Genomic DNA, 14,661 nt, shown 5'->3' on the forward strand with positions numbered 1-14,661 from the left:
GTATGATGCTTCGCTCAGTATAGCGAAAAGTGACGAGACTATAGGTTGAGAAGCGATGAGACAATCAGAAAGAGAGGGGGGGCTACTTGCAATTTGGATTGCAACTTCCATGATTCCATCCATGCAGTCTTGTTGCATGGAACCAGCCGGTTTAACATGGAAAGAATCAGTGAGTAAACGAGTAGTGTAGAGAGGATAGTTTGCGCGAACAATGAATGCTCCAATATACACGTATGCAGTATAGTGTATTATATTACTAGTGAGGTGGATTGCAAGCAAGTGGACGAAAACGGCAAACGTGTGGAAAAGAGAAAGAGAGGTAATACAGTTCGAGAAGTACCAGTGATAAGGTCGAATACTACTCCTCTCTGCTGCTGACTGCTAAGATTGAGAGTGTTGAGGCTGGTTTGCGAAGGAGCAGTACTGAACGACGATGTTCATAGAAAATCCAAGTGACGATAAGATGGCGTCACGCACGTCAGATCTGTTGAAGAAGTGAGGAATAAAAAGTCGGAGAGTAAAGTGTAAAGACTGGCAGACAGGGAGGCTGCTAAAAACCCAAAGGAAGTACAGTGGATAAGCAGGCTAGCACCAGATCAGAACGGGACGAAGACTGCTGAATGGATCAGGAAAAAGGAGGTGGAAACGGAAAAGGGACTAAAAGGATAGAGAACAGGAAGTAGAAGCAAACAGACTCCTTTGCCTGATGTGGACAAAAGTCACAAGTGTAGTGAAGCATAGAAACCTAGTAGTGTCATGCTTTGATCAAATTCAGAGTCGAAACAATCAGAACGGACGGATGCCTTTGTGTTATAGCAGAGTCTCGCCAGGGTAATCCAACCTATTGAAAGATCGATGTCTTTGTTCGTAACGGGTATTTGCCGTTTAAACTCTAATTTTGTTGCTTGTTGGACTGTGCCTCGCAGGACAAAGACAGTAACGACGTCAAACGCAACGAAAGCAACAACGACGACGACGACGACAAGAACGGGTAAAACGAAAAGAACGAGGAGGCAACGAAACTCGTAGCAGCCAAAGATCGACAGAATCGTCACAAGTGCGGTGGAAGGAAGTGAGGAAGGCAGGAAAAAAAAGAAAGGATAGATGACGGGTTGTGAGAGGGGGGAAACAGAATAAGAAGCAAGTGGAAGTATTAAAAGGAAGGAAAGAAGAGTAATCGTGTACACGCACACGCATACGAATATATATTTCTATAGAATACATCAGAAGTGGCTCGGTGCTGGACACGTCGAGGAGAAGGTGGAGGTGGTGGTGGCGGAGGAGGAGGAGGAGGAGGACGTCAGGAGACGACGACGACAAGATGCGTGAATTCAAGGTAGTGGTGCTAGGCTCGGGCGGGGTAGGCAAAAGTGCACTCACGGTACAGTTTGTATCCGGATGCTTCATGGAAAAGTATGACCCGACTATTGAGGATTTCTATAGGAAGGAAATCGAGGTGGACAACTCACCTTGCGTCCTCGAGATCCTTGATACCGCCGGTACAGAGCAATTCGCCAGTATGCGTGATCTTTACATTAAGAACGGCCAGGGCTTCGTTGTAGTTTACAGCCTGACAAATCACCAGACCTTTCAGGACATCAAGGCCATGAAGGAGCTGATAACACGTGTCAAGGGTACAGAGAGGGTGCCTGTCCTTCTCGTGGCTAACAAACTCGACCTGGAGCACCAACGGGAAGTTGATACTGCAGAGGGGAATGCTCTGGCGCAAATATGGGGCTGTCCATTCGTCGAAGCTTCTGCCAAAAATCGCACAAATGTCAACGAAATGTTTGCGGAGATTGTACGCGAGATGAACTTCAGTCCTGAAAAAGAAAAGAAGACCTACTGCTGTTGCAGCGTCCTCTAATACTTAATCAAATTTCAAACTAGACAGACTGAAGCGTGCTAGATAAATATATGGCTGTTCCAGGTGGAAATTTGTCCACCATACGTGTCTTGTTCTCTCTTCGCTCAGACAAGTCAAAGTGAACTAGACAATTTGTAAGACTAACCTAAAATATAACTGGATTTGGTGATTCCAATACAGCTAAAAATGCTATGCTGTTTGAGTTTTTTTTCTACTGCAAGATGACGGCCACTGGTCTGTGCCCGTTGAATAGATATTTTAATATACATGGATAGTATTATATGTAATATTATTGTAATATATAATAATAATAGTAGATTAAAGCAGGCAATTAGAAATGAAAATGTAACTTTTTGGTAAAGGACCAATAATTGAGAGGAAGGATAGTGAGAAGGTCAATGACTGAGCTGCCCTGCATTAGTTGTTACTAGTTAATGGCAAAACCAAACTCGATATCATTAGCTTTCTGCTCAATTTAAAATACCCTTTGTGCATTCGTCCATCCTGGCCTGTGAGCCAAAACGGAACTCAAAAATTAGGTGCTTACAAAAGAAATGTTATTCAAGTTTGCGAAAATTGAAGGGACCACTGTCGTGGTTGGCTACATGAAGTAGGAACATCCAAAGTAATGAAAAGGCATATATGGAGTTTGTGCAAATATATTTCTCTTTTTACATATAAAGTCAAATGATGTACAGATAGTTTATTGTAATTGGATTATAAACAGGATAATGAGTTAGTGTCAAATATTCTCTGTACAATGAGTTGTAGTAATGGTATGTTATTTTAAGTATATTGGAGGCTGAGGGTATAAGTCTGTCTTGTCAAATTTATATAGAAAAAAGTCCTTTATGACACAGACATCAGATGTACAGTACTAGCAATAATGGTTTATTATTTTAATACTATAAAAGATTTGAAATACATCGGGTGGATGGATGTTTTGGGGCATTGAGAGAATAAGTTTTATATTCGCCGACCGTAATGATCAAATAGAAAGGACATTGGTTTTTTAGCATAATACATTATAAAGATCATTTTAACTGTTGTACCATAAATTAAAGTATCTTAAAGTTTTTAGTAAAATCACGTCAATTGTTTAAGAAGAACACTAATTTAAAACTATATAAAAAGGAGTTCTATAAATAAATTATACTGAGCAAAAATGTCTGGCTATCAGTTCTGCTGAAACATTAGAGATAATGTTTATCCATAGTATTGAACTAAGTGTAATTTAAGCTTTGTAAAGTAAACATTTTTTTATAGAAAGAAAACAGTTTCATATTTGCTTTTAATCCTATGATTGCGAATATTGCAGGTTTTTACATTCAATTTATGCAGTAATTTTAAAAGGAATAGGAATATACAAACGTATAGACTGAATATTGCTCGCTGGTGCATTGATCCCTTCAATTAAATATAGAAATAATAGTAAAGTAAAGAATGGTGAAGTCCATATCTTGATTTTGTAAACATTGTGCACAAAATCTCTTTGGAAAACTAATTATTATTGAGTCAATCAATTTAAAGTAATAGACAGAGAATTAACAGCTACTTTACAAATAATGGTAGGACAGTGTGTACTTTTTCGAGTGATCAAAATCCAATTATCTACTGTTATGTATTGCTTGAATACCTTAACCGAATTAACGCATAAAACGTGTTGTTTAAAGTCAATATGAAAGTCATTCAAGTTTTGTGATCTTTGCGCAATACACACTAGACAAGCAGGAATGCTGTTTAATGGAGTACTGTTTCAATTATATTAATCTGTTTAAATAATTGTACCTATAATTTGTATAGTATCTACTTATATTGTTTTTAACTCGTCTTTCGTGTTAATTGTGCCGTTAAACAGTACATGTACAATACAATTTCCCAAATAAGCAAACAACATTTAAGATTAAGCTTGAAAAGGAGTAGGGTCATTGTACAGTCTTTCTTAATAAACATTAATAAATGAGGTAGAAAATGAATTGGGAGGAAGTATTGTTCGTGTACAAAGTGAAATGTTAAGTTTTTTAATCGTCTGTCATATAAATAGGGAACTGAAATATTACTTGAAAACTTTTGAAAGAAAGAGGAGAAGGATGAGAATAGGAGAGCCAGTAGTCTGGAAACGGATGTGATTTCCATCGGCTATTTTTATTTCGCTACATTTGTAGGCGGCAAGAAACTGAACAAATATTCATAATACTATTTCAACAATTGAAATTCATGGTCTCTCTGTGATCCTGTAAATGTTAATATAATTGAACTTTTGTCAAAAAAATTGATAACAGTGATGAGTAATGTTGGGGCAAATGTTACCCTTCGTTCTCGTGAAGTGAAACGATGGCGTTTAACGAGCATTTGCTATCTTTTCTTATACGTATTGTCATTATAAATACATTCTTCAGAATAAGAATAATCACACGCACGCAAAGATAAAAAGAAAGAAACTCTTGGCCGGCTTTGTCGTGGCCGTCAGAAACTACAGATCACATATTGGTAGGCAGCATGGGCACAAAGCCCGGATAGCTTTCCAAGTATATCCAATACACAAGATCTATTTATATATTTGTATGAAGGACTTACTATCTCTTAATCATACGCTTGTTCAGCAAGAAAAATTGCATAATATTTTTCTAAAGAGAGCCGAAAATTTTTTTATATTAAAAAGAATTTAGTCAATGCATTACTTGGTAAGCTATCTCTATCCCTATTTCTAACTTACTCTGTCCCTCTTAACTTTTTTCTCGTTTATTGGGTACGTGAAGAAAAAAAATAACCTTCTACCCGAGTCAGTCAGCATATCAAATATATATATAATATAAGTGTATATTATTATAACCACCAACAAGCTCTTTTCTTATATTTTCAAATTGGCCATTTAATTATACCCTGCTCTATTTTTCCAACTATCCAAATAAAATTAGAAACGATCATCCATTTATGAGCGTATATAACATTTAATATTTAGATTTGTACGTATTTGTTATGCAACCGGCCACATTAATTGGAGGAACACCACAATGTAGATGTATATCGGCCTTTCAGTACTACCTGCGTATGATATTGAGTACGAAATATGTTATATTTTTTACAATGTGGAGATACTGTAAATATTATATAGCGTCGAATTATATGTATGTATATGTACATATATACATTTTACAGTACGTATGTATATATATGTATGTGTTTACACGATAACAAAAAATTATATCTGTACCAGATATTTGAAAGGACAAACAATGAATAGCTTACAGTAAAAAATGTGCATTGCACAATAGATAAAGATATGTATACTTCATGTTCAACGTCAAATGCATATGCAGGATACTTGATCCATTTTACCCATAAAGATTTCACATGGGTGGACTAATGTTGGATACACAAATCATTCTCAATAGTATCCTTCCGAAACTGTAATTAGCTGGTAAATTCTGTAAATAATTGACGTTTTCCTCCTGAAATGTAAATCACTGACCTTATCGTTGAATAATACTAGTTTTCCCTCTTTTTCGTTTCTCCTTGACAACAGATTTTAACAATTTTCAGGTCAACACTTTTTATTTTACACACTTGTACACGTGAATGAGTTAATGGTGAAATCATGAATTATTACTTCGAAATTACCAGCACACAACCATCTAGTCGCAAAACAGCATATTTATATTACGATGGTTTTAAGCGATACTAATAACTCGTTGTTAAGTTCCTGCTTAAAAGTAGATCAATTTTGTAAATTCAATCATGTTAAATTATCAATCAACTTATTTTTCTAATTATTATTCAGTTTATTATACATTCCAAAATAGCGCAATTTCAAAACCATTAAAAGAATTTAATCAAAATGCGTTTTTCAAAACAACACGATAATTATCCTAAATTGCTACCCATTTGATAGATTTAAACTATAAGACTGGTGCACATTTTTTCTTTGTATGTAACTTTTTTCACACTTTTCTATTACTAACCATTGTAATATGACATTTGGCAATATCGCACAAATATAATATAGAATGAAAGCTAATCTTTGTATTGATTGGATTCGTTGAATATTCCTGGGCAATACATTTTATATTTGTTAAGTTTTTAATAATAGGATAAATATAGATTTTTAACATATTGTCGATTGGTACAAAATGTCAAGGATGCATACGTTTAATTCCAAATTCTGAATTTACTCATTACTTTATTAAATTAAAAATAATATTTTACATTATATTAGCTGATTTCTAATGCTTCCCTGTATGCTCATATGCCATCAGATCTAGTTTTATGTTACACTAAGTAAATAAAAATATTAAAATTACTATTTGTCTAATTTCTATAATATAATAATTATATTAAAAACATAAAACAAAAGAAAATATAACTAAATTTTTGGGCAGCATACAAAACACTCAGAAGATTTATAAAATATAAAAATTTATTGAATTATTTTATTTTTCTATAAACCAGCTCAAATTATGTTCTAAACACAACATAATTTTTTTTTTATTTCCGGATCAAACAATTTATCTAGTTGATTAATATAATTGTTGTCTTCTGTCATAGGTTCGTCCATGCAAATGGTAATAGCTTTATGTATTATATGAATCTTAAATACTTGTGATGATGATGAACTTGATTTTATGTTGGTACATTCATCATTTAAATTTAAGCATTGAGTAGAAAAGTTTTCCAATGTCTGGATAATCTCTTCATTACAAATCTTTTCAGAAATTTCACTTTCCCTAATTAATTCGTTTAAACGGGACATTAACACCAAGTATAATGATTGATAGATCGTCGTTTCTATACTGGACGAAAGGACATTCATATTTCTATATACTATAGAAATAATATTATTTGTTTTTTTCATATTTTCGAAAATTAGAAACAGTCTGGCAAAATGTACAGAACATTTGATTAGAAAAGGAAACGTATCGGATGACGTTATGTTTGGATATTCAAGCGATAAGCAACAAGCTTCTATTGTTAAGCGTAAAAACGCATCGCTTGCTTCTATTTCATCTTTCCACCCAAACACAGGCCAGTGTTTTATTGTCACTTCATATCCTAATTTTAGATATTCTTGTTCAGTTGAATTTATAATGATAAAGCGTAAAAAATCTTCATTTGTAAATTGAATATTTTCGTTATTAAATTTATCTGAAGTATTTGGATCTTGCTTCAATTTCTCCATTGTAAAGAAACAATGCCGACTATAATTCTGTATTATATCCAAAATAGGTATCTGGTTTAAAGTTGAGGTCCATAGAAGTGCATAATATGGTCTATCAATTGGCTGAAGCACATCTTTAAGCTTGTCTGCAATATTTCTACGTAAAGGAGATTCAAAATGAAGTTTTCCCAAAAAGTAATCCAATATTCTACTTATTAGGGCAAACACATTACATTTTCCATAAATTGAGAAATCTGTATATTTACGAATTGCAGACATTCTTTTTGCCAACGCAAAAGCTAGGATTTCAACATTTGTTTTGTCTGTGCAATTGCATTGAATTCGACGAATATTATGCAAAATACAAATAAGATTATCCTTAATAAATTCTTCATTCTCTAAATATGGTATGAAAATATAATTCATCAAGTCATCCCAATTAATAATGCAATTGTCTAGCATTACTTTTATAAAGTCTCCAAATTTCTTTAAATTCCATCTTGTATTTTCTAGAATTATACTTCGTAGAATATTGGTGAAAAATGTTTCATTGGCATTTTCTTTTATGTTCATAATTGGTCTTAAAAGCAATAAATCATTAGGCAAGATCATAATATTTTCATAATTAGGAAATCCAAGTGAAATTTTAAAAAGAATAGCCATTATCTTCTTAGGATTTTGTAGACAAAATAATAATATTATTCTTAAACTTCTTGATGACCTAAAATTTTGATTTTGAAAAATAAAATTTTTGAAAGCTTCTCCTAGTTGCACAGTCTCCAAAGGATTTGCATAATTATTCTGAGTAATATGTTCCACAACAATTTCATAGATAGTTTGTATACTTTGAATAAGTATTATATTATTGATTGCAATATAGGCTGGCAATTGTAATTCATTTTTTTCTGTGTTCTTATAAATATACTGCAAATATTCAAGTAGGAGCAAGCAGTCAGTCTTATTTAATAATTCTTTAAATTCTTGAATAAACTCTAACATTGTTGAATCCCATTCATTATAACGTTCTAAGAGCTCTTTCATACATTCTTTCTTTCCATTTCTAAAATTATGGCATAGTTCTTGTAAACTTAATATGGAATTACTGTTTATTTTCTCAGGTTTAGAAGATATTACTTGTAGACACTCAATTAACTGATGACACTGAAAAAGCTGCACATTTTCTTTTAAAAATTCATTAAGAAAATAACAATCATTTCCAATAGAGCGCTGTAATGAAATTTTAAAGTTATCTTTATCATTAATTTCTGCCCAACCTAAATAGATATTACAATCTATTTCTTTTATTTTTTCTAATAAAAGCTTCAGAAGCTCATTATTTAGAGTGGTAATGGTATCTTTAACTAACAAGATATCATATCTCTCAAATTGTAAATTTCCATAGGTAACTTTATACATTTTTTCTACAAATGATGGTATTTCAGATTTACTTAAATCTGTATTTAGACAACCAAAGATTAATTTTATTAATTGTTTTATTATTATTCCACATCTCTCAAATCTCTTTAAGTCTGTAATTTCTGATAAATTCAGTATTTTATAGTTTTTCAATAAGCCTCCCACTTCTTCAAAATTGCAAATTAAATTATTCAAGTTTTCATTATGATTTATGCTTTGAACATTAGGATCTCTCAAAAGATTACTAATTTTTTTATATATTACTGACATAAGACCTAGAATAACATTAACAGCTCTGTCAAATTCTAATTCCTCTATGCATCTTCTTATAATTTCTGTAATTTCTACACACAAATCTATAGGTATGAACATAAATGATTCTATTAATACCTGCTCTAGGTTTAGCTTCCAAAGCACTTGGATTAATAAATAAGGTGATATAAGTGGACACATATCGGCCAAATGGCCATTATTTATATCTTCTGCAAGGTACTCTTGACTTTTAAAACTAGTATTTAATAGTAAATATTTAAAGACTTCTATATTGTACGGATCAAGCCTAGATTCTACATTTGGTTTTGATGGTAAAAGTGTAACATAAATCTTGCTAATACATTCGCACAAGTCATCAATATTTGTTACATTTTCCTTTGTACTGCGTGAATTAAGGAATTTTAATTCACCAAATTGTTGATTTTTCTTCATCAATAACATTTGAATTTTTTTGTGGAATTCGTCTATTTTTGCCATTTTTAATTAATTTTGGCTTTCAGTAGATGTGTCTTCAGAAAACGTCGCCTACTAGACAACAGATATACAGTTGAGAAGTAAGCGTAATAATAATATTTTTTCACTAATGAGTAATGAGTGAGACTCTTCAATTCACGTTCTATTTGTAACAGTGGGAAATTGAATCGTCGTCTTCATGCTATAGTGAGTATAGTGTAATGGAGTCAGTACTCAGTATAGTAGTTTAGCAGAAAATATATGTATATGAAGTACTAAAGAGTGAAGTTAACCAAAAGGCAATCGAATCAATGGGTATATATTCAGCCCAGTTAACTGCGAGGTAGCGGTGTATGTTATTGGCTATTACTCTTAGATCGTATAATTTTATCCAATAGAAGTAGGAATTTAAAAAGAATTACTCAACAGTTCCGCAACTGTTGCCTGGACTGAATGCACCTAATTTTCCCGCAGTGTTACTAAATGCAACCAATATTAACCTTCTTGAAATTAAAATATTGGTATGTATGTATGTGCAATTTATATGATCACGTGTCTTTGATTGATAATTTTTAATGAGACAACAAATTGTTACGTTGCTTAATGATAATTTTTCCTTCTTATCACATCACTTCGAAGCTATAAATGCGTTAATGTTACGGTTCCATAAAAGGCAAAGTTTTATGTGGTATTTGGACTTTGGAGCTGTCTTAAATGACAGTTGGACATAGAAAATTCACTTCACTGAAAATTGAAAAAATTTAAACGCCTCTTTTACGAGGCAGATATTAACAATTATGGTTCGTGCTTGGTACATGGCTAACATTATCGATGATCAGCGAAAAGAACATCACAGAGATCCCCCGCAATATATTTCTTTAGACGAATTATATAAAGCAACAGGTGTTGAACATTTCAAGGTTAGTGAGCATAATGCGCATATATCTTGTAGTTAATTTTTAATGACCTTCAATTGCAAATAACAAAATGAAATGACATTAGTATAACCAATTTCTACTACCTATTAATATGATATTAATTATTTATTTTCGTTTTTCTTACTCGAACTGTCTTGACATCTATAGTTTTCATTAAATAGTACCAGTTTACATTTTAGAATAAAAGTGATAACTTCGACTAATTATGTCGAAAATAATGATTAAAAAAGATTTAAATTTTTATAATCTTTATTAATAAAATATATTAAGTACGATTTTTGTTTTTAAAGTCTATTTAGCTCTATTTTATACAGAACTGATAATCTATTTAATTTTTTTTAAATATAATGTATTTAATAATAAAGGTTTTATTAAAAGTAAAAATAACCTTTCTTAGATAGACCATAAAAACTATGATAATGACAAAACTTTAACTAATTTGAGATCTTCTCGTGGTTATACATATGAAGATGAAATTATTTGCTCCAAACAATGTTTACAAAATTATGAAGAAAAGGTAAAATATTTTTACTAATCAGTAATTTAGTACAGATCAAGCTTAAAACTAACTTCTATATTTTTAAATTACTAGCTAAAGAGCTTCTTCACTGAACATCTTCATACTGACGAGGAAATTAGATTGGTGCTTGATGGATCAGGATATTTTGATGTTAGAGATAAAAATGATCAGTGGATACGTATTGAAGTAAAGGAAGGAGACCTAATTATTATTCCTAGTGGAATATATCATCGATTTACTTTAGATCTAAATGTAGATATTCTTGTGAATTAATATTGATTCGTTTTCTCTATGTGCAATATTATTATTATAAAATGTTTCCATTTTTACATTTTTCTTTTTTCAGGATTTTATAAAAGCAAAGAGATATTTTATTGGTGAACCAGTATGGCTACCATACAATCGACCAGCTGACAATATGGAATGTCGTCAAGACTATCTTAAACGCTTAAGTGGTGGCTTCAATTTGACAAAATAATGGTGAAATTTTTTAATTATGCTAACAAATTTAGAGAATTTAACTGTTATATGCCAGTCATTTTATATAAAAATGAACAAATTTACTCTTTGTTATGTTAAACAACATATATGTAATTTTCTCTCTTGGCATAAAGAAAGCATTTATCATTTATTCATATTGTAAATAAATTTTTGTTTTAATGAAAATTGGTATTTATTAATTTTGTAATCCAGCACTTAGATCTTAAATTGTATAATACATAATATCATAAACTGGTGATACAAACTAGTACAATAATAATGAAACACCAATTTTAGAGTTCTAACAGATAATTTTAAATTTATTCAATTGTTTATACTGTCCACATATATAATTTTTGTTGAAACATACAATGCTTCACAGTTTTTTAAAAACATAATTTTAGTTATTGTCAGCTGAATTTAAAAATGTCAAATTATTTTGTGTAAATTTATAATGTCAGATTTTATGTCCACACGTATAATAAATAATGTAAGCAACGTTATTTTAATTCTTCTGAAAGTAGGCGATACGTCGTTTATATATTAATATACAGTCAATATTTGCCACAATTTCTTTAGAAATGGTTTGTTGGTAATTGTTCTTTAACTTATTTTTCTTAGATGATTCTCTATTTGACATATAGCTATATGTATTGACTATAAAATATTAGAATAATAATCTAACAATAACAATATTTTGGCATAATAGTTAAAAATGTGATTATTTTTCATACAATGTCTGCTTTCAAAGTGAGAAAATTAAATATGATTTGTCAATAATTTCACTGATCTATGGTTTGTAAAATATTTGTACAATTTTCTTTCTCAACATAGTATACAGCATAATATTACAACTCTGCTTGTAAGTCGAAATTACTTCGACCATTTCCCGACATTATTTCCAACTTCTGGTACTCCCTGACTACCTTTCAAATTAATCAGCTGACATGTTACAAGATAATTGTTCCATAAAATCAAATGGATTCTTTGAATGGTAAATCTTCAAAGTAACAATATTTGGGTTAGATATACTCTTACAAAAAGTAAGGTAAATTATATAAAAATGTTTACTTTCGAGAAAACTCCAACTCAAAAAGTAATCTGTCTGCAACAAATTCAATATATTAACACGAGTTTGCAGTTCATGTCTATCATGTTAACTGGTAATGTCTCTTAAGAATTCTTGTTCAATTTTTACTGCTTCCTTAATAATAGATATAATACGACCTTGAGTAGGTTTTTGTTCAATATGCTTCAATATTAGATATGCAAAATTAGAATGCAATTCCTACAAATAAAATTAATATTAGTCCTGATTAATAGTGCATAAAAAATATAGTATAAGAAGTATTGCTGTAACCTGGTCCATAGATATTAATTCATTACTGTATGCAAGATTCGACGTTAGGTGCTTCTTTCTTAGCCAGATTGAAAAATACTGTAAAACTAACACTCAAAAAGATGCTTTTAGCAGCAAAAAATGCAACAACACTTTCACCCTGTGTGGCAGTATCACGACTAAACCAATTTAAAGCCCAGTTAACTTTCTTAGCCACACATGGAAGATTTTAGATTGAATTACATAAGAAATCTCTTTGTTTTGAATTTGTTATATATGCATGTATAAGCAAAGAGTATATTTCTAAATGTTGTGTTTCCATAGCTACATAAAAATAATAGAAATAATGAGCTTCTTTAATTTGAATTGTTGGCTTAATTAAAACAATCATCTAGGATTTCATTTAAAATGCCTTCTGAAGCAGCAGAAAATGCAAGAATATGCAAAATAAAGCTTCTTTCGTCATCAGTAATTAGTTTCCAGTTAAGGCATTCCTATAAAAATATTTAACTAAATTTATGTAAATACTATTCAATAAACAAAATAAATATTTAGATTCATTGTTTACAATTTTTGTATGTACCTTATTACAGTTTCAAGAAACAATTTCTAATATAAGTAAAGTTTTTAATTTATTTACCTTTATTGAGGTGTTTTATTTCTTTTGTCCAGAGAAATGCTTCAACTTTTTTATATATTCTTCAAATGTCAACCCACTGAATAGGATAAACATACATCTCTCCCTTTAGAATTCTTTTAAACATGGAATTCAATTGAGAACCATATTTATTACTGTTAAACTGTACTTCTCTTACTGCTTTGGTTTTGGCCAACTAAAATAAATATAATTAAAACATTTTACTATTCTTTTATTCCTTTTAACTTATATCAGCAAAAATACATTTTACATCATATGATAATTGAAAAAGCATAAATTATAATTTTACAATTCTAATTTTAAAAACTTAATTTTAAGCAAAATCTTGCTCCTTCTTTGATATAATTTTGAGATTAATAGAATGAATATATGTTTGAATGCTGCTGATAAACTCAACTTCTTAAGCCTTGTCTAAAATAAATTTTGCAATTTTAAAATTATTTTTAAATCTTTTTAAAGTCTGAAACTTAAACAGCAAATACATAGAATAAAATAGTCTATACACAACAAAATAATGAAAGAGAATTAAATGGCATATATTTTTAGCTTTTTAAAAAAATTATAAACATGGTATATCTCTTTAAATTGAACTATTTTACATAATCTCTATTTATAACAAAATATCTGCAATTTTTCTACGTAAATCTAAAATATTAAAATATACACAATATCATAAAGATTAATGTTCTATCTGCAATAGGAGTAGTGTCCAAAAATTAATATAAAAATATAGTATAATAATCCCAGTAAAGGTAACATTATTGTTGCTATCGAAATTTTTTGTCAAAGAAACATTGCAATAATGTCGGACCTTATGTGATATAAAAATGTATAAAAATATGTCTTTACTTGTTCATTTATTGTGTGAATAACTTAAATATTTTGTTGTATCATTTGTTAAATATTATTTACTCTTATCTTCCTCCCATATAAAAATATCTTTTAAAATAAGAAAGTAATTAACGTGTCTTAATTTATGGGATTTTTAAATATTTTAGAATACTTACTGTATCTTCTAATGTAAGCGTGTCTAAATTTTCATCGCTAGTTACCTCTGCGCTTGAAATGTTCAGCGACATCTTAAAATATTTTCGTTAAAAATGTTATTTTAAAACTAAATTATCTATTAAAGTAAATACTGGTACTTCGCGACGAATACGTTGTGCACATCTAATGGTCTAGCCATGTCTTGCTTGACAGCTGCATTCGGCTATACAGTACATACTACACTGCAGTGCACGATGCCGGATGCTATTCTACAAATACGCTTTCGAGAAGACTGAAGACGCTTGGGCCGCTTGGCACTACTGCGCATAAAAAAATGCCTGTAATATATGCGCACTGAACAGTAGCGTTAATAGCACCTCCGCGTGAACGCATCACAGATTACGATACGCGTAAAGTTTTCCAATTGACTTCCAGGCGCAGAAAATTTGGCGCGAAGGTACTACACCAATCACCGACTAATTGTTTACCGCCAAATTTTATACGATATTATGAAATCCTTTCAAGTACCGTCCACAGGATAGTTTAAAATTGTCTAAATTTAAACGTAATAATTT

The 14,661-nt window shown here is 30.7% G+C and overlaps 3 protein-coding genes and 1 pseudogene across 4 annotated transcripts; 2 read left to right on the top strand and 2 right to left on the bottom strand.

Annotated features, from left to right (window-relative positions):
* Positions 1-114: 114 nt before the first annotated feature.
* Positions 115-6,129, top strand: Rap2l (Ras-associated protein 2-like). Its single transcript, XM_066726572.1, has one exon. The coding sequence runs from the start codon at positions 1,322-1,324 to the stop codon at positions 1,865-1,867; it is 546 nt and encodes a 181-aa protein (XP_066582669.1). The 5' UTR covers positions 115-1,321; the 3' UTR covers positions 1,868-6,129.
* A 175-nt stretch (positions 6,130-6,304) lies between these two features.
* LOC136773138 (uncharacterized) lies at positions 6,305-9,332 on the bottom strand. 2 transcript variants are annotated; one of them, XM_066726570.1, is made up of 2 exons: positions 8,829-8,966; positions 6,305-8,713 (listed from the first exon to the last, which is right to left on the bottom strand). In XM_066726570.1, the coding sequence occupies exon 2, from the start codon at positions 8,706-8,708 to the stop codon at positions 6,330-6,332; it is 2,379 nt and encodes a 792-aa protein (XP_066582667.1). In that variant the 5' UTR covers positions 8,709-8,713; positions 8,829-8,966; the 3' UTR covers positions 6,305-6,329. The 2 variants fall into 2 exon arrangements, with proteins under 2 accessions (XP_066582667.1, XP_066582666.1); XM_066726569.1 differs by having other exon boundaries at positions 6,305-9,332.
* A 341-nt stretch (positions 9,333-9,673) lies between these two features.
* Adi1 (acireductone dioxygenase 1) lies at positions 9,674-11,288 on the top strand. The gene is made up of 4 exons (XM_066726571.1): positions 9,674-10,084; positions 10,500-10,619; positions 10,695-10,874; positions 10,969-11,288. The coding sequence occupies exons 1-4, from the start codon at positions 9,962-9,964 to the stop codon at positions 11,098-11,100; spliced, it is 555 nt and encodes a 184-aa protein (XP_066582668.1). The 5' UTR covers positions 9,674-9,961; the 3' UTR covers positions 11,101-11,288.
* Positions 11,289-11,429: 141 nt separating this feature from the next.
* LOC136772791 (ribonucleoside-diphosphate reductase subunit M2-like) lies at positions 11,430-14,178 on the bottom strand (annotated as a pseudogene).
* Between the last annotated feature and the right edge of the window lie 483 nt (positions 14,179-14,661).

The sequence above is a fragment of the Prorops nasuta genome, unplaced genomic scaffold, assembly GCF_024137725.1.
Source record: "Prorops nasuta isolate Cenicafe-Biocafe unplaced genomic scaffold, Cenicafe_Pnas_1.2 PNAS00004, whole genome shotgun sequence".
Taxonomy (NCBI): Eukaryota; Metazoa; Arthropoda; class Insecta; order Hymenoptera; family Bethylidae; genus Prorops; species Prorops nasuta.

Coding starts and splice junctions, on each gene's coding strand:
- Rap2l (XM_066726572.1), top strand. CDS start 1,322: ATGCGTGAATTCAAGGTAGTGGTGCTAGGCTCGGGCGGGGTAGGCAAA.
- LOC136773138 (XM_066726569.1), bottom strand. CDS start 9,188: ATGGCAAAAATAGACGAATTCCACAAAAAAATTCAAATGTTATTGATG.
- Adi1 (XM_066726571.1), top strand. CDS start 9,962: ATGGTTCGTGCTTGGTACATGGCTAACATTATCGATGATCAGCGAAAA. Junction 10,620..10,694: donor TACAAAATTATGAAGAAAAG/GTAAAATATTTT, acceptor TTAAATTACTAG/CTAAAGAGCTTCTTCACTGA. Junction 10,875..10,968: donor GATTTACTTTAGATCTAAAT/GTAGATATTCTT, acceptor TTCTTTTTTCAG/GATTTTATAAAAGCAAAGAG.